This window comes from Hoplias malabaricus, chromosome X2, assembly GCF_029633855.1.
Source record: "Hoplias malabaricus isolate fHopMal1 chromosome X2, fHopMal1.hap1, whole genome shotgun sequence".
Taxonomy (NCBI): domain Eukaryota; kingdom Metazoa; phylum Chordata; class Actinopteri; order Characiformes; family Erythrinidae; genus Hoplias; species Hoplias malabaricus.
In genome coordinates this window covers 40,877,867-40,898,412 of record NC_089819.1, presented here as the reverse complement: position 1 = coordinate 40,898,412, position 20,546 = coordinate 40,877,867, and the positions used below count along the sequence as shown (strand labels likewise).

Below are 20,546 nucleotides of genomic sequence, written 5' to 3'. Positions count from 1 at the left end.
CAGAGTGTAATGAGTGTAGGTAATGGAGGATTAATTGAAGCAGTTTCTGTAGGATTATCTGGGATTAAAACAAACATAGACATAAACTGAGCAACAAGACATTTCAAATGTTTAAGATATTTAAGTTATTGTTTTCTGTTCTTTAAATGTATGTGTTTATATTTATGTACCTTTTTTGGACCTGTATCTCTTAATAAACTACAGAATACATTCATTCATTATCTGTAACCGCTTATCCAGTTCAGGGTCACGGTGGGTCCAGAGCCTACCTGGAATCATTGGGCGCAAGGTGGGAATACACCCTGGAGGGGGCACCAGTCCTTCACAGGGCAACACACACACACACACCTATGGACACTTTTGAGTCGCCAATCCACCTACCAACGTGTGATTTTGGACTGTGGGAGGAAACCGGAGCACCCGGAGGAAACCCACGCGGACACAGGCAGAACACACCAACTCCTCACAAACAGTCACCCGGAGCAGGAATTGAACCCACAACCTCCAGGTCCCTAGAGCTGTGTGACTGCGAAACTACCTGCTGCGTCACCGTGCCACCCCTACAGAATACAATACACCAGAAATAAAGACAAGACATATTTAAACATTGGTGGAACATCTTAGAATATCCAGTATCAGTTAGCACAGGAACCTAAACATGCTTTTCCACTGCCTGGTACCTTCTCGACTACTAGGCTCAGTTCTATTGCTTTTGCTTGCAGAGCACTGATTGGCCAGAGAGACTTGTCAATTATGATGAAATGCAGATCTCCAGCACCAACGAATCTGTAAGCTCATAAAATTGTCATGATCTTTTGATGAGATTTAAACTCTACTTGGGTTGTTGGCCAATGAAAAACTCCAGTGAGACACGGACATGCAACAAGGAATTAAAAAATCTACTACTATGTGAAATGGGGTTTTGCCATGTCACCAGAGCTGTACCTAATGGAAAGGAAACAGGGACCAGGGCTAAAAAGCATGTTGAGGCATGCCAAGCCAAGTTAAGTAGGTACTATGCAAAGGAAAAGCACCTGAAGTGTGTACCACCCTGTTCGTTATTTATTTGATCATGTATTTGAGTAAATGTAATTAGTTCCTATCCACCACTGACTATAACCGTATGATGAAGATGTGCTCAGATGTGATTTGGACCGTCCACTCTGTCAACAACGAATGTATGTTTAGCTGTCTGACTAAACTCTTAAAAATAAAGGTGTTACTGATGATTATGTGAGTGAATCCACAGAAGAACCACTTTTGGTTCTATAAAGAACCATATTTTTTGGTTGAAAGGTGTGAATGTGAAGAACCATTCAACGGTTTAAAAACCCATCACTCAATCTTAAGGTTCTTTTCCCATTTAGATTTTATTAGCAAAAGTGGTCCTCCATTGGCATCACTCAAATAACTCTTTGTAGCACGTTTATTTTTGAGTGTGGAAGACAGTAAAAGTTCTCCAGATCTACACTATATTTGAAGCTACAGCTGGGTCTGGACACACACATTCAGAGGAGAACACACCTCATTCTCTATATTTAGTAACACACAGGCAGATGATGGTTTTCCTAGCATTCTTCATCACTGAATCACAGGTTTAAAGGCTTAAAGGCTTAACGTCATCTTTGTATATTAAAGGGCTCATATCATGGAATTTGTTTTGCTTTTTTGAAATTAAGTTTGACGTAGTATGTAAACATTGTTAAAGCTTCACATATGGTTCACACCCCAGTCCATAGAGACAATGTATGGAAAATAAGCTGCAAAAAACACGTTTTCAGTTTGGTTTGTTTGTGATGTAAAAATCATAATATTTTAGAATTGGTTCCTGTGTGTTTCCTTGTTTGAGTCTTGTTTCCTTGGTTTTGGTTAGGTTTAGTCCTAACGTGTTTTTACGTTTATTGATTAAGATCAACGACTCACTGAAATATACTGATTAAGATCCCTGGGGTTAATATTTTTAGATCACTGAGATCCAGTGATTTAGGTTTTTTTTTATTTTAGATCACTGAGGTTCAGGTGATTTAGTGCAACGATTTAGATCAGTGAAATGTATAGATTTAATCCCTGAGATAGAATCATTTAGAGTTTGGACCATAGATCATTGAGTGTTACTTATTTATATAAGGTTCAGTGCTTTAGATCACTGAGATTTACCCATTTAGATCACTTCCAGTTCCATGCACACATTTTTAGTGCTTGTTGGAGAAAACTACAGACATGTGACTGAAAGGAAGCTGTGACAGTGGCCTCATGCTGAAGCATGTTAAGCAGAGTTACAGAGTTTGGGTTGATTTCCTACTGATCTGAGATGAGTTTTTCTTTTCCTGCTGTGAACAAAAAAGTAAAGGTTACATTCACAGAAACTAACGGAGTAATCTCAGGCCAGATTTCCCAGCCAACTGCTGTATTGGAACTAGTGGTTTCTGTCTGTTCTGAAGCTCACACACTCACTAAGAGATCTGCTGTTTTATTTAAGGCTGATTTGTTCTGATGTCTTCCAGCAGGACGCCCGCCTCCGACAGCCCTCTACCCAGCAGGCCTTGCTGCTGCGACCAAGCTATCAGTGAGAGAGAGAGAGAGAGAGAGAGAGAAAATAAGGAACAAGGACAGCTAAAGAGATAATATGCACTCCAGACAAAGTTATAAAGGATTTATTTTGTTGTAATTTAAGTTGATCAGCAGATACAGGGTTGCTGTCTTTAAGTTTGCTTCTTTAGTTTAGGCTTTGCAGCTAATACTGCCAACAATACACAGAAATTCATACCCATCCAATTAGCATTAGCATCTCCTAAATCAGCTTTATCATCCTCTACCACATGATTCTACCAAGCTGGAAGGCTGAAACCCAGCACAAGCATCCTTTAATACAATCGCCACCAACACAACTCGCTTGAAGGGGAACATTCATTCATTCATTCATTCATTCATTCATATTTTTTAAACATGTCATCCTGACCAAGGCTGCGATGAATCCAGAGTCTACCCAGAATCATTGGCCACAAAACAGTAACACACACTGTACAAGGCACCACTCCAATATATAGCTTCAAACACACATCCATTTGACCAAAAACATGGTTTTGGACTCTGGGAGGAAACTCAAACAGACACACGGGGAACACATACTTTGGAAGACATGATCTGTGAGAATTCCTTCTATCTATGAACGCATGCACTCAAACTAAGAGCACTTCAGCCATGAGTGTTGAGGATGCTGATTATGCTGCATCAGCTCAACATGCTTGGAGGAGAACAATCCTATTTCTAGCTTGTGATCTTTGCAGCAGAGTAATACTAAGATCCCAAACATGTCTTGGCTGATTTTGTTTATGTTTTTTTTTTTTTTTCTGGAACTATCGCTTTAAGTTTCAGAGCTTCAAGCGAAACGGTGTGTTCCTTATTCTTAAAAGGCAGTTGGATCCTTAGAATGACTGTGCAGGTGAACCAGAAGAGAGAGAGAGGAAGAAAGACAGAGAGAGATCCTAATTTACAGCAGCCATTACTACTGTAAAATTGAACTCTTTGCAAGGGAATGCTTAATAAAACCTGTGAGGTTAAAAAAATGTTCCATATTTATAAGTCTAGTGCTTCAGTATCTGCTTAAATCTATTGTAGAATATATATATATATATATATATATATATATATATATATATACACACACACACACACACACACATATACATGGTTAATTTATCAGTAGATGAGTGATAACTCATCGAGCAACAAGGACAAGGAACTTCACTCGACTGGAGTCAGAAGGGTGAAAAGATCATCTTCAGACTGAGAATGAGGAGAACGAGGGAAAAATTGCTTTTTGGCTTCATATCAGATCATCCTTCACACGGCAGGACGTACTGTAATGCCTTCTGGCATCTAATCCCCTCATCGCAACCTCAAAACATCTTCATTTGCTCCTTCATCTACATCTTCCACACCAGTTCCTTTATTTTACAGTGTTGCAGTGCTCACATGTTTTCCTTCCTCATATATGTCTAAAGCTAATGAACAAACTCTTTATTAAGTATGTTAAAGAAACAGTACACAGTATATTTTACAGCCTCAGAATCATTGTGATGCTTCACTGGTCTGTAATAGGGAGAAAAGAGCCTCTGTCACTGCCACTCTGGACTCAGCCCTCTAGCAACTGCACTATGTAACTTGTGGAGGAGGGAAGGAATCCACTTGCTGCTCTGTCTGGTTTGTGTACATTCAGATTCTCCCACTCATTTAAGGTGGAATGATATGTTTGATGAAAAAAATGACTGTTGTTTTACGTGGCTGAATTTGAACTTGTTTAAGTCATCAGTCATTCTCTGTAAGTGCTTATCCAGTTCAGGGTTGCGGTGGGTCCAGAGCCTACCTGGAATCATTGGGCGCAAGGCAGGAATACACCCTGGAGGGGGCGCTAGTCCTTCACAGGGCAATACACACACATTCACTCACACACTCAGACCTACGGATACTTTTGAGTCGCCAATCCACCTACCAACGTGTGTTTTTGGACTGTGAGAGGAAACCGGAGCACCTGGAGGGAACCCACACAGACACGGGGAGAACACACCAACTCCTCACAGACAGTCACCCGGAGCGGGAATCAAACCCACAACCTCCAGGTCCCTGGAGCTGTGTGACTGTGACACTACCTGCTGCGCCACCGTGCCCCCTTGAACTTGTTTAAGCGCATTCATAATTAAAAATGTTTAGCTTTGTAGCACGGTCTGTGTTTACTTTCATGTAGTTAGCGCCCTCCCGAATTTGTAGTTAGTTCCACCTTAAAAATGAGTCAATATTACTCACCTATGGGGCAAGAAGAGAGCAATATCCTCATCTCGATTCATGCTTTTCAAAATGTACAAGTCTCTTCATTGTCTAAACTGTTTCTTTGTCAAGACCCATTTTTTCCATTTTTCTGACACTGGGGCTTTGTAAATGCATTATAATTGTTTCCAGCGTGCAAACTGGAGAGCAAACAAAAGATGACAATGAATCCTCAGAATTTGATAAAAAGTGTTTTTGTTTTGTTTTGGTTTGGTTTGATTTGAACTAAAATCGTATCCTTTTTAAACCAAAGACACATACAAACAATTAACTGGACTTCTGTGATGTAAAATTGCCAATGATTAAGCTCATTGAGATCCCCTGCTTTGTACCATTGAGATTGATTGATTAATTTAGATCATTAAGGTCCAATGGTTTAGATCACTGAAGTCCATCATTTAGATCCTGTAGGTATATTCATTTAGATGTTTATAATCAAACCATTTTAGATCACTAAAGTTTACTGATTTAGCTAAATGAGGTCCAACAATGTAGATCACTGAGGTCCACTGACTTAGATCATTAAGGTAAAGTGATTTAATCCTCTTTTCCACTGCAGGGCTTAACAGGTCTCAGCAAAGTGTGTAACCGTTCCAGTAGCATTTCCACTGGTTTAGCACAGAACACTTAAAACCTCTGCTCAGCCCAGTTTCTTTGGCACAGTTAGCTACATGTGCTGATAGCTGATGAATTGCTCTGGTGAGTTTGCTCAATGACAATGGGATTCGCTGACTGGTTCCATACTGAGGATGCTCTATCGAGCTCACAACAGTTTTTTAGGCACTTCCTCATCAGCCCAAAAACAGAAACCGTAAGCAGACTCATGAATTCAGACCAGAGTGGAATGGCAGGGCGTGGATATGGTAACCATTTGGCCCCGCAGTATTAAGAAGGCCTTAGATCACAGAGGTCCAATAACTTAGATCACCAAGGTCCAATGATTCAAGATCAGTAGCTGAGTGTTTACAGTTATAATCAGGGAAACAGCTGCTCCTCAATGATCATCCTTAAGGTTCAGCTGTGGCTTTAATTAGCAACCAGTGGGAACCAGCAGGGATTAATGACAAGGGTTAGAAACAGGCCAGAACCATGCTCCACTGAGATCAAAGACCTTCTTTCCTTCTTTTTCTCTATTGTCTTTTCACTAATCTTTTTCCTTATTCTCTCTCTAAAGAGAAGCTAATCTCACATTTCTAAAAGTCACTCTGTTGAAGTGCTATTTAGAATGAATGTAACATCTAGAGAGGGTACTGGTGTCTGACTTTGAAAAGTAATTAAAGCATTTTTTAGCTCTGTGTGTGTGTGTGTGTGTGTGTGTGTGTGTGTGTGTGTGTGTGCGGGCTAAAGATCTTTTGGCTAAAACCCATTACATCAGAACACAGAGGAATAGAATAGAAGAGGATGTTGTCCAGAGGGGAAAGAAGTGTGTGTGTGTGTGTGTGTGTGTTTTATCCAATCATTAATTTAGTGTGAACTCAAGCTGAAGTGAATTAAAATTTCCCCAGCAGAGGCCAAGCAGCTCTTTTAGAAACCACTGGACCACTGTCCTGGGACCGGGGCTTTACTTTAACAGATGCATTTGGAATACTGCAGCATTTGGCTGGCAACCCCACTCAGAATGTAGTGAAAGAACTAGACCTCTGTGGTCTAATTAAGAATAACATAAATGAAGTGAATCAGTGTATGACACTGACTCAGAACTTTGGACATTGGTGAACCAAATAAGTGGGACAGTAGTCTCATATCATTGGATTTAGGGATATACGTGTATGAAAATCAGTGATCTAAATAAGTGGACTCCAGTATTCTCACATCTTTGACACTTGGTAACCCTTATCTATGGACCTCATTGATCTAAATGAGAAAAGGGGATGGCAGCATATGATTTGACCTCAGAACGTTAGTAAACAAAATGAGAAAAGCGAAATGACCTCAGATTGTTGGATCGCAGTGATCTAAATTAGTATGCTGTTTCTCTGTGCTGGGACCTGACAGGAATTCTCACCTGTACACACACCTGCTGAACTCCTGCTCCCTGTGGAGTGTTGATTCGCACACACACACATTTTGATGGAGATGGTGTGATGATTTACTCCGATGACAGGATCACGACAAACCTGCCACAAAAAAAGGAGAAGTGGGTAAGAGAGATGTTAGAGAGAGAGGGATAAAGAAGTTTAAAGAGAAAGAGAGAGATGTACAGTCTTAAAAATTGGTAGGACTGATGAAGTAAATAAGAGGAAAAAATAACAGGAGAGAGAGAACACGTTCAGTCATGTGAAAGATGATATTAGTATTTAATGCAACATAAATTTTATTTTCCGGTATTTTCCATATAAAAATATATAATACATAACATAATAACACACTTTATACAAATCTACTTAGATTTCAGACTAAAACAACTGTAATATCTTAAAGCCTCGAAATGAGACCAGTGCAACACTGCCACCTGGTGGTCAAAAAAAAATGTCTTTCGACAAATAGATTAGTATTTGGGGTTTAGTATTATTAAGTCATTATTGGAGGTTATTAAGATTTTAGTCTGCATTATAACATGCAAATTACCAAATACCTGTCCTGAGAGAGAGAGAGAGAGAGAGAGAGAGAGAGAGAGAGAGCCAGCTTCAGTGCATAAAGAGGAAAACACATCATCATGTAGCAATTTTGCATATCCAGTGGCCTTGAGGCTTCCATTGATGAAGAATGGCCCCACTATCTTTGTACCCCATATACCACACCATACCATCAAGATGTGCAGCACCTGAAACTACGGATACTGGAAGCCTGTGCTAGTATTTCTCCTGCGGTGCTGCTATCAGTGTGTGAAGAGTGGGAGAAAAGGGTTGCATTGACAATCCAACACAATGGGCAGCACTTTGAACACATTTTATAAGTGGTCAGAAACCAAGCACACCATTGTTTTTCTTGTGAAATTCCCAATAAGTTTGATGTGTCACATGACCATCTTCCCATTGAAAAAACAAAAGTTGGATCCAAAATGGCCGACTTCAAAATGACTGCCATGGTCACCACCCGTCTTTCCAAGTTTCAACCCTCCCATATACTAATGTGCCACAAACAGGAAGTTAATATCACCAACCATTCCCATTTTATTAAGGTGTATCCATATAAATGGCCCACCCTATAGATAGATAGATAGATAGATAGATAGATAGGCACTGAAAAACTGAAATAGGAAGACTGAGAAAAATGGGCATATACAGAGATTGATTGATTGATTGAAAATGATTTAAATATTCTATTTTATTGTATTTTATTTTTCTGGTGATTATGTTAATTTTTTTAAAGATATATTCAATGTGTGTTCGTGTGTGTGTCTGTGATAACAAACAAAAAACTGCGGATGTGGGACAAAATAGGAAAACTCGTTCACCTGCACAGAGGTCAGTGGTCACTTGTTAGTTATAATAACCTTTAGTCCTCGTGTGCGTGTGCGTGTGTGTGTGTGTGTGTGTGTGTGTTTATAAATACTCTCCTGCTCCATGTGGAGTGTGTGACAGGTGGTGTCCAAAAATAAGACGAGAGAAAGTGGAAAAGAGTAATTACACAGTGATAATGTCTATGATAAAGTCTAAAAGCTGGTAGACACACGACATTTCTTCTGAACTGAAAAGTATTCAGTTTCTGCTCTTCTAGGAAGGCTTTACACCTGCGATAGAGCATTGCTGTGAGGATTTGACGACGTTCAGTCGTTTTAACATTAGTTATGTCAGGTCCTAATATTGTTTACAAGTTCTGGATCCCAACAACTACTCAAGTTATTAGATGGGGCTTCATAACTCCTGAAAACACAGCTTGCCTGCTGCTCAGTACAATGTTTTGGGGGCTTTATACCTCCCTGAAGGGATTTTGGTTTTACACTGGACTCATGTGCAGCTGCTCAAAAATGTTGCTCCCATTGTGTTGGGCAGTGCTTTAGTACAGCGGGTAAATAGTGATAAATAATAATTATTACTTTATTGAGAAAACACTGACACTCCGGAGCAGCTGTAAGTTTTTGCTAGAGGCGTTTATCACCCCCAGCGAAGGGTGGAGCAGTGGAACTGTGTTCTCTGGACTGACGGTGCTCCATGAAATTAATTCCTCTGAAATTAGCGGATATGTATTTGTGGTCCAGATCTAATCATAAACAATAGAACCTGGCCTCTATAACGTTTATGTGGCTAAATGCCATCAAATTCACACAGCAATGTTCTAAAATCTATTGAAAAACACTCTTACCACAGCACAATGTGGAAAAACAATCCACATTAATTCCTTTGTAACGCAGTTGCCCCTTTCCCCAAGAAATATATTCACCACAAGATGGTGTCGTGCCCCAGAGCTCCCCCTCAGCTAAAGCAGTGAAAGTGTTTCGGTGGTCAGAGGAACCCCCAAGGCAACAGATCGGAAACAGCTGCCGCCGGCTGCTATTTTCACTCCAAAATAAAGAGCTATGGAAAGCCAACGGCCCCCAGGACCACCCTCCAAACCTCCACCCTCCAAACAGCCCTCCACACAGCCCCCAGACCTCCACCCATCAGCATGAAGTCCACCGGGCCAAGAGACCACCAGCCCACTAGCCTGTAAGTTACTTTTATAACTTTGCTCGTATAGCTGCAGTAATAACCAAGACATTAATGCTATTCTAGTCAACATACGTAATATTTCTAATTATGAAATTGTTCAAATGAAACGATAAGTTTTGTTTAAAACTGTTTGCTTATGTTAAGTAACTTAATCCCGAAAGAGTGTCTTATTCATTCAGACCATTTTGGTATTATAATTTAAGGTGCAACCCTTGCAATGACATTAAATGCTCTGTAGCTGCTGCACATAAGTTTGATGTCGCCATTACCAGTGCCAAGTATTGACTAGAAGGGTATAAAGCTCTTAGTAAGAGGCTGAGGAGCAGTATATTCTCTGGAATGATGGAGCTCCATCCACTACCTTTAGGATGAGTTAGAGTAGAGTAGTGTATGTGATCCTGACCTAGTTATCCAAAATCAGTGCCTGAGCTCACTACTGATTATGTTTCAGAATGCAATCAAATCAAAATTCTGAATGTGATAACTGAATAACTCAGAAGTGAGAGGGTGGACATTTGGTTATGCAGTTAGTAATGTGGTAAAGGGTGGAGTGTCAATTTAAAGGAACACTACTTTAAAAATTACAACTTCAAAATCACTGTTATGCTTCACTGTACTGTAATAGGGAGAATAGAGCCTCTGTTTTTGCTACTCTGGGCTCAGCACTGCAGAAACTGCACTATGTCAGTTTTGGAGGAGGGTAAAGGAAACCATGCCCAACCCCTCTCCCACTTGATTTCAGGACAGTACTGTTGTTGGATCTTGGCAGTTAAGGCTTGGAGATGTCTAAGGGTAGTTAATATGTATTCACGTGATAATGTTTATTAAAGTATATTATTGTGTATTAATGTATACTACTGTATATTTTTGTAATTAGCTCCTCCCCCTCAGAGCCAGAAGAGTTGGACAGTGGCAGTGAGAGCTCGGAGAAGTCAGTGGGGGAGTGTATGAGGCGACCCCCTCGAGGTGTGCGAAAGCTTGGGGGTGTCAGTAAGCAGCGGCAGGCGGCAAATGCTCGGGAACGTGATCGGACACACAGTGTGAACTCGGCCTTCAGTGCGCTGAGGACCCTCATCCCCACAGAGCCAGCTGACAGGAAGCTGTCCAAGATCGAGACACTGCGGCTGGCCTCCAGCTACATTGCACACCTTGCTAATGTCCTGCTGCTGGGAGAGGGCGCTAGCGAAGGGACACCCTGCTTGCAGTTCCGCAGTGTCCTGCAGGGCGGTGCCACACGCACAGCTCTCAGACCTATCTGCACATTCTGCCTCGGTAACCAGCGGAAGATGGTAAGAAGTTTTGATTTGGTTGATGACTGCTAAATATAACTGTGTTTTGGGGGTGGGGTGGTTATCTTGGTGCATTTTTTAGAGTTCACTTCCTTTTTATTGGTGAAATGGTACGATCATGTTGTGTACAAGGTGGAAATAATAAGTCCAACAAATGGAAATGGTAAAAATTAAAGCATGGGGCATATTAAATACTTTTCTACATTTTGCTTCATACATAATGCTGGAAAAAAAGATTTTATATTTGCAATATTCTGCTTTAATGGGAGTAAAAGGTGGAATGTAATTGAAGTCTTCTAAGATAAGCCATGTTTCTTCTATTACAGCCATCTTACATTTATGGTTAGTACGGTGTAATCATAGTGAGAGGAATTTCTGCACCCAGCCATTAGTGAATGTTTGTGAGCTTCAATGGATTTATAGTTGCAATTTATGCACTTATACTGCAAACACATTGTGTAGTATCTAACTACAAGGTTGTAGGCAGCAGTGCAGAGTCCAGGCAGCACTCCAGATTTGACATATGGATCAATATTGTTAAAAGATGTCAATTCATCCAAGTCCCTGGTTTCCTTTCTGAGTTGGTATGGAATTCTCTCACTTCGCTCATGCTTCTCCAGTTATAGTGCAGTTATTGTTGCCTGAATGTAAAACTAATGTAAGTACTATGCTATTTTCACTGAAGCGCTTACTGTAACATTACCTCCAAAATGACGTATTGGCGAATATCACAGATAATAATAAAGTACACCTAACAAAGACTAATAGATGACTATGATCAATTTTTGTTATAGCAAAATTATTAAAACATCACAGTCCAGTGAAATGATCTTTGGGCTAGCCTCCCCACCTAGTTTTTGGTGGAGGTAATCGTCAATAGGTTACATCAGCTAGACCACAGTTGCAAGGCTTGCTTTTTATCAGACATGTATTTTGTTATTCACTAAACCTACAGAGCTACAATATGTTATTTGCAGTCAGTTTTACTGTACATACAATTGGTGTATGTTCCGAAGTGGAAAAGTTTGTTTGGTGGAAAGTGGAAAGAAAATGTCTGTAGCTGATTTAGGGTTGAAGATTAATTGTATATGATTTTATTCACTGTTTGATTTACCACAGAAACTCTTTTGTAACTCAAGTTGTTTAGCTTTATAGAAGCTTTGGCATGACTGTACTGTTCTTTCATTCATTATCTGTAACCGCTTATTCAGTTCAGGTGGGTCCAGAGCCTACCTGGAATCATTGGGCACAAGGTGGGAATACACCCTGGAGGCAACACACACTCTCTTACATTCACTCACACCTACGGACAATTTGAGTCACCAATCCACCTACCTACGTGTGTTTTTGGACTGTCGGAGGAAACCAGAGCACCCGGAGGAAACCCATGCGGACACAAGGAGAACACTCCTCATAGACGGTCACCCGGAGCGGGAATCAAACCCACAACCTCCAGATCCCTGGGGCTGTGTGACTGTGACACTACCTGGTGTGCCACCGTGCCACAATGTACTTTCATGCAGTTAACAATAATCCAAATTAAGAGTCAGTTCTGCCTTAAGTAATGCGTAGAAACAGCAAAATTCAGTCAATAATGCCCACATATAGAGCAAGAAATAATCAACATCTGCGTCTCATTTCAAGTTTTTCAATGTTCGCCAGTCTCTTCACTGTTCAAATGCCTCCATATACTGTTTCTCGGCCATGGCTGTGAGAGGGACAGTGCCTAAGTCATTTAGGACTGAGACATTTTCTTTGTTTCCTACTTACCAAGCCATGACTACATATAAACACTGGACATTTTTCAGTGCACAAACAAACCAGGGAGATGGCAAATGGTGAGCAAAACATGTTCTTTGCCTGCTGCTAGCCTACCTAGACACAGCTTTTGATGTTGGCATTGTTGAAAATGTTACAGTAGCTACAGGCTATTAATATGTTCAATATCAATATCAATATGTTGTTATATACTTATCCTACCATACTGAGCAATTTTGGCCATTTGCTGTGAAAACACACCTGATCCAACTCCTCAAGGATTGGAAATCAGGAGCTGAAACAGATGTTGAGGCTTAGAATAACTGAGAGGGTGTAGAGCAGTTGGTCCATGGGAATGGTGCTGAATGATAAATACATTCATAAAGATAATACAATTTCAACAAATGCAGTTTAAGTTCGTCTATTGTTTTTACTTTGACTATTCAGGTTATCAGTATATGATTTAGGGCCGGTTGTGGTACTGCATAAAAATTGCAACTTGGGAATCTAAGGGAAACTGTCTAGACTTGTTCTCATCTAAAGCATTGAGAGCCTCTTGACATGTTTCTCAGTTCCTGCTCTAACACACCTTACCTAGTATGTGTGATGAATGGAGTCAGGTATTTCAAATCAAGGGACAGTAATAGAGTTTATTTGTTGTACTACTATTTACTACTACAGAAAGATTGTTATAAAATTAACAGTAATATTTTCAACATGGGTAGTGTTGCTGTCACACAGTTTCTGGGGTTGTGGGTTCAAGTCCCACTCCGGGTGACCATCTGCGAGCAGTTTGTTGTGTTCTCCCCATGTCCGTGTGGGTTTCCTCTGAGTGTTCTAGTGCCCTGTGAAGGACTGGCACCACCTCCAGAGTGTGTACCAAGTGACCTTGTACCAAGTGACACCAAGTGAGTAGGCTCTAGATCCACTGTGACCTTGAACAGGATAATGAATGTTTCACAACACTTTTACTTTGTAAAGTGTGACAATCAAATATATGGATAGTTAAATAGTTATGCCAATGCCTGTATCTGTACTTTGCAGTTATACAATTACAGACTGTAGTCCATAGATTGCGGTGCAAACATTGTTATGCAGTGAAACTGACATGGTGGCGGTAGGGTTTGTTGCACTAGTGAGTGGATCAGACACAGCAGTGCTGCTGAAATTTTTTAAAACCTCAGTGTCACTGTTTTACTGTGATTAGTGCACCAATCAAAAATATTCTGCCAACAGCATCCTAAGGACCATGCAAAAGGACTAGAGTATGACTATTCCAAACTGTGCAGTTCCAGATTAGCCACTGTCTCTGACTTTGTATGTACAAGGTGAACCAATTATGCAGATGAGTCTAATAGAGTGGACAGTGAGTGAGCACTATCGTCATAAATTTTTTCTTCTTAATTTTGGCTTAGTCCATTTGAGAATCAAGTCATGCATCAAGGCAAGCAAAGAAGCCCAGTCACCTCTGTCCCCCTCAATGTCCTCTAACTTCTACTGGGCAATCCCCAGGAATTCCCAAGCCAGCTGGGAGATATAATTCTTCCAGCAAGTCCTCAATCTGCCAATCTTATTTTGGCCACTTATATCTGCAATCTCATTACCCAAAGCTCATGACCATAGATGATGTTGAGGATATTAGATCAACTGGTAAATTAAGTGCTTTGCTTTATGACTTATAGTGACTGAATAACTGCAGATGCTACACATAAACCAGTGTCAATCTCATCACCTACGCCTGTAGACTACAGTGTGGGTGGTTCACACTTGGTTGCAAACACTTCAAGTGCATTCTAGAGGCTTTTATATGAAGAGAGGCCAGAAGGATATTATCGTCTACAAATAGCACAAATGACATCTCTTGAGTCCCTCAACAGAAGGCTAAGCCTTGCCACCCTGTCCATAAACACCAGGGAAAGGAGTGGAGACAAGGCACAACCCTGACAGAGTCTAATGCACAATGAACAGTCACAACTTCCTGCCGAGAACCCAGCTCACACTCTAAGAGTACAAGGAATGAACAGAGTGAACCTGGAACCCAATACTATCAGAACAACCCCACAGAATTTCTCTGAGAGCAGAATTGAATGTCTTCTCCAGATCCACAGAACAAATCTATAATGGAGTGTCAAACTCCCATGCCCTTAAATTATCTGCCAGAAGGTGAAGAGTTCATCAGCTGTCCCACGGCCAGGACACAATCCACAATATATGTCCTGAATCTGAGCTTTGACTACTGACAGATTCTCTTTTCCAGAATATTGGCATTGACTTTACCAGGGAGGCTGAGAAGTGTCCTAATAATTGGCACACTCAACTCAGTCCACCTTTTTAAAAAATGGGAAATCACCACTCTGGTTTGCCAGTTTACAAATTCTGTTCCTGATGTCCATGTCATATGGTATGTCAGCCAAGACAGCCCTCTCAGTACAAAGGGCTTTCATCAATTCAAAGTCAAATCTCAAATCTCATCCACACCATGTACTCCTTTCAAGGCCTGACAGCACCCTCAGTAGGGTTTAGAGTTGCACCATCATTGCTGAGCACAACCTAGGCAGTATCCCCCCCTTCCCGTCCTGAGCTGTAAAATTGTTTTCGAGGACCTCTGTTAAGATGCCCAGAAGTCATTCTTCATTGCCTCTACAAACTCCTCCCACACTCTAGATTTAGCCTCTGGACCTGCCAAATCTGCAATCTTTTTGGCCTGCTGGTAATCATCCACTGAATCAGGAGTTTCTCAAGCCAGCCAAGTTCAAAAAAGTCTGCTTCTGCTTGACTGCCTCCCTGACCACTGGAGAAGCTCTCTTGGCAGTCTGATATATAACCCTTCTAGACAGTCTTCTGACAGTCTTTCCCAGCAAACACTCATTATACGTTTTTACCTACCAGTACTATCTTACAGTTTCCCTGGCATTTGACCCAATTCAGTACCAAATGGAGATCAATAGATGGTCAGTCCCTCTTTTTTTCCCCTCTTCATATGTCCAAAATATATAACCTCAAGTCAAAAGACACAGCCACAAAATCAATCACTGAACTTTCGCCCAAAGTGCTCTGGTCCCAAAAACAAGTCCCCAGGTAAAACAACGAAGCCTCTCCAGAATTCTACCCACTAACTCCAAGAGCACTAAATACTCTGAATTGCTATTGGGCGCATATGCACAGTCAAAGTCTTCTTTTATACAAAACCAAGCTGCATTTAGTTGACCCTTTCATTTATTGGGATAAATTTCAGATGTATGACTAGTGAGTATTCCCACACCTGCTCAGCACCTCACACCCTGTGCAACTCCAGAGAAGCAAAGAGGCCAACCCCAACTGAGGAATTTGTTTCCAGAGCCCACACAGCGTGTAGAGGTGAGCCCAAATATCAGGGTCAGTTTTCATTGCAAAGGTCCACAGTGCCATGGGCCCCTTCACCTCTGCCCTGTGCCCAATGGGGACTGCATCACACCCTTACTCTAGACCTTGTGGATAGTCGGTCCACATGGCCTCTCTAGGCACTTGTTGTTAGACACAACCACCAGGCCTGACACTACGGATGGTTCCTGGTGGCTGTCTTCTAAGAAGGATAAAAGCTTCTCTTATTACAATTGTCATTAGTTTTTCTTTTTGGATCGTGTTTGTTCGGACCTTCACTCCACACCTGTTTATCATTGGAGACCCTACTGGGAGCACACAGCTTCAGATGACATAGCCTTGGAATTCATTAGATCACAGAAGCCCTGTTGAAAACCAGAGTGAAATTCTACTAAGAAAGTATGCATCGCAACAGATGGACTAAAACCTTTAATTGTAGAACTATGAAGTGCAACTATATGGTCAGTAAATCTGAAAAATAGACTATAACAAAGATGACATTGTAATTTTATTGCTGATTGGTATATGAACAAACATTTGAAGAATTCAGCTAGTTTGAGTTTTACACAACCACAGTGTGTGTAATCTCCACATAAAAAAATAAAATTAAATTGGATGCTTGGGAGCAGATGCAGATGAGCCTACAATGCCTAAAGCCAACAGTCTGCCAGAGAGGGATAAAGCCCCAGAGATCCTCAAAGCTATGTTCTTGCATTTGGGCTAGCATACAGTGAATGAGAATATACTGTATGCATACAATAGAAAACCTATTATATGCCAGTTTTCCTGTTGAAATGATTTTCCTTCATTTGCTATTGAAGCACTGACCATTTTCTCGGTGTTGTCCAAAACACACTGCTGATTTCATGCCACATTTACTGTTCAGCTTGTCTTTAATCCAACCCAGTGGATCTCTATCAGCTCAGTGCCCATGAAATCAACAGCAAGATATAGTGATTATAGTGGAAATTGAGATAAAATTGAAGTTAAGACTTCACTATTACAGCCATGTTACACTCATTTTAGAACCAGAATACTACCTGTGAACATCATTCTGCATTGGCTGGACATGAGGTGGGTACTGAGAAAATGACCATGTAAGGAAGTCCATCATGCTCATGTAAGAAAGTGCAGCTCAGATAGCAATGAATGTTTGGCCCAAATGTGGCCCAAATATGACACATCTGCAGTTTCCTATGGCTTACTGGCAATCCAAAGCTACACCTTATATGGGTCAGGTGTCAGAGGTGTGTTGTGGACAAATGTGTTTCCCACACAACATGTACTGTAACACAAGTCAAACCTGGCTCATGATGTATGGCCCACATCAGGCCCAAACAACACGTGCTGTAAGAACCAAAAATGACACAGATTAGGCCCAAACGTGTCTTCTTTCTGGAGGATCTATGATGGTTTTCTCTGTTGAAAAAATAAACTGTTTAAAATCTTAATCACCAATTTCTTACCCTGTAAAGGAAATAAATGTTTCTATGATAGTCCATTCACCTTACTGCACACCAGCAATCCTTGCCTTTATAGAGCTGTGAGGAAAAGGCTGCCTTCAGCCTTGACAGTGCTATTAGTGAAGTAAGTTACTAATATCATATAATAAGCCGTAGATCACAAATCAATCTCAAAGGCAATACATGAAAGTGCATCACGAACATAGTTACACTGCTTCACAGCCCAATGATGTGCATATTTAAGCCTCTCTGATGGACTCCTCTCTCCTCTGATTGGGCATTGTGACATTAGGTTTAGGCGTGTCGTTACTCCAGAGCACCTGAGTTCTGTGGGATGTCTTTGTCCATAATAATAGGTAAACCTTAATGGAGATGTTTTCAAGATACATTTGGACACATATCTTATAATTCACTCTCTATTTAATTGATGTTAAATTTGTGTTGCTTTCCATAGATGCGAGCCGTGGAGAAGCAAAGCCCACGGACCTGAGAACAAAGATGCCAAAACCAATCCAAACGTTTACATGTAAAGACATTTTCCCTTGTATAGAATTTAAAAAAGCAGATGTATATTTTTCTAAAGCGTCTGAGGACTGAAGAAATCAAACAAGAAGGTACAGTTCTTTGTTTTCTTTTTTTTTTTTATTTTGGTTTGGGAAATGCACTTTTTTTCTCCCTCACCCATTTACAGACATGTATGAATGTGCGTGCTGGTGTCTTTGGCCTTGTTTTGGTGAAATGTAACGAGAGAAAGCTGAAGTGTAAAGCAGCACCTGGCAGAGAGTTATTTCAGTGTCAGATATAGTGAGCTTCCACGAGCCTCTCCTTAAAAAACAAGCCCCATGTCTGTCCTAACCCGGGTCACATGACAGAAATCGAGACCTGCAGCGGTTGCTGTCAGTACACAGTAACTCCCCAAGGCCCTCCCCCTCCCACTTTTGTACCCATATCATGGGCTACATTCACATTAAACGAGCAATCACATTGTTGCAGCACATCACAGCCTTTTGCTTTGTAGTCTTTCACTGAATCACCAAAGGTTGGGTTTTTAATATTTATAATATAATAATGTATCGGCTGTTTCATGATTTGAAGAAGAATTACTGGAGGAAATGTTGAAGTGGCACAAACGCTGTCTTTTATAGCTACTGTTATTAAGTTCGATTTACAGAATAAGAGTCAATTTCACATTTAATATCATTTTTAAATCCTTTTTTACATATATCCAGATGCTTCTATTTATTTTTATAAATGCATGTGTAATGTCACAATAATAGGATGTAAGCTTATGTAGACTTGCATAAACACATGCATCACTTTCAGGGTTTTCCATTTAAGTATATCATGCATAATTTTACATATCGAATATTATTATGCATATCATTGAATTATACATATTTTATAATTAAAAAAAAGCCCTTGATAGACATGACAAATAAGTCAATGTGAAAATTTTGCCAATAATTGGAGTCCTAAAAGCCCAAAACTAAACAGGTACTTGTAATCTGAATGTAATTTAAATAACGAAATCAAAGCATCTGTATGATGTAAAATCCATAGTTTAGCATCTTTAGATTTCCACTAACTCGAGGATCTTTTATCCAAAACAACAGCACTTTTTAATAATACACTGAATAAAGCATTTCTACCAAATGGCAGAAATGTAAATATGTATATGATTTCCTGCTCTCCTTTACCAGATTCAGCTAAACAGAGGGATTAACAGGACTCCCTGGTAAAGCTAAATCTCTCAGATTAAAGAGCCACAATACTTTTCATGGCTTATTTACTCTCAACTTTAGTTTTTCGGTCTAAAATGTTATTATTGCCTGTTGTTAGCCTCTTGTTTAATGTGGCTCTTGGCTGGCTATATTTGGGTTGATGGTAAATTTGTTTTGTTCTGTTCTCTCTCAAAGAATCTTTTATGCTGCCCCTGCCAGAAACCCCAGCACTGACCATTGATAGCTAGCAGAGTCTCTTTTTTTATTTGTTTTGTTATGGTAACTAGCATGAACATGCAGGTTGACCAGCACAAACCAGTTCAGAATACCAGATGTATTTCTTTATTTACATACTGCATTACTAATATTGGTACTGATATTCTCATTACACAGCAAGACCATGCAAGGTAATCAGCATAAACCAGTAATTTATGCTGGTCTTTTCAGTATGATGAATAACTGAGACATCCTGCCATTAGAGAGTGTGTGTGAGCAGGGAAATGAGTAACCTTTGCTGGACACACACACAGGGTCGAGACCTTCAGTGATATTAAAGAGAAGGAACGGCACTCCTTTGGCTTGTCAAATGATTTTACTGTTATACATCTATCGTCCATATTCCATAACATTATGACAAGATGCTTGTTTTTACATTGACTGACCATTTTCTCAGCTGCTCTGAACATACAGGAGCACTTTGCAGTTCTATCATTGCAGACTGTAGTCCATATGTTGCTTTACATATATTCTTTGGCCCATTTCACCATGTTTTTCCAAGGTCAGGACCCCCAAGACCACCATGATTTGGGTGCTGGCTGATTCTCGGCAATGCCCTGACACTATGCTGGAGTGTGTTGAGTTGGCACAAGTGGATCAGACACGGAGATGCAGTGCTACTGGATTTTAAAAAAAGAAAAAAAAAACTGTCTATGCACTGTTCAATATTAGACACACCTACATTTTTGGTCCACATTGTAGTTAGAGACTGTAGCTCATCTGTTTGTCGGTCGTCCAGGACATTTGCTGCCCACAGAACACTTTTGGCTAGATAGTTTTTGGTTGGTCGGCTATTCTCAGTCCAGCAGTGATACAGAGGGATTTAGAAACTCCAGCAACACCCATAGAATGTGTGCATTAGTGTGTTAATCTAACTGCAGCGCTGAGTGATCCACAACTCAAATCATACCTGCTCTACAGTGGCCCTGAACATTGAAGAACAGGATGTAAGGGGACAAAGTATGCAGAAAAACAGATGGGCTACAGTCTGTAATTGTAAAAGTACAGTGTACTCCCATATGTTCAGAGCGGCTGAAAGAATACAATGGGTTTGGAAACCAGGAGGTGGTCATAATATTATGGTTTATCAGTGTAAAAAAACAGTTTTGAGTTTGAATTCAGTCTTTGGGGATTGTTATGGTCATTTCAGACAAGAATGTTTACTTTTATTTGCATGAATTGCACAAATATCTATTAGTACTGGCGCACACACACACACACACAGTACTGTGCAAACTCAGAGACCACCCTTCATTTATATTA

The 20,546-nt window shown here is 40.4% G+C and overlaps 1 protein-coding gene across 1 annotated transcript; it reads left to right on the top strand.

Moving 5' to 3' along the window:
• The first annotated feature begins 5,542 nt into the window (after positions 1 to 5,542).
• Positions 5,543 to 17,828, top strand: LOC136677392 (transcription factor 15-like). Its single transcript, XM_066654914.1, has 4 exons — positions 5,543 to 5,635; positions 9,214 to 9,413; positions 10,294 to 10,705; positions 17,741 to 17,828. The coding sequence occupies exons 1-4, from the start codon at positions 5,543 to 5,545 to the stop codon at positions 17,774 to 17,776; spliced, it is 741 nt and encodes a 246-aa protein (XP_066511011.1). The 3' UTR covers positions 17,777 to 17,828.
• Positions 17,829 to 20,546: the final 2,718 nt, after the last annotated feature.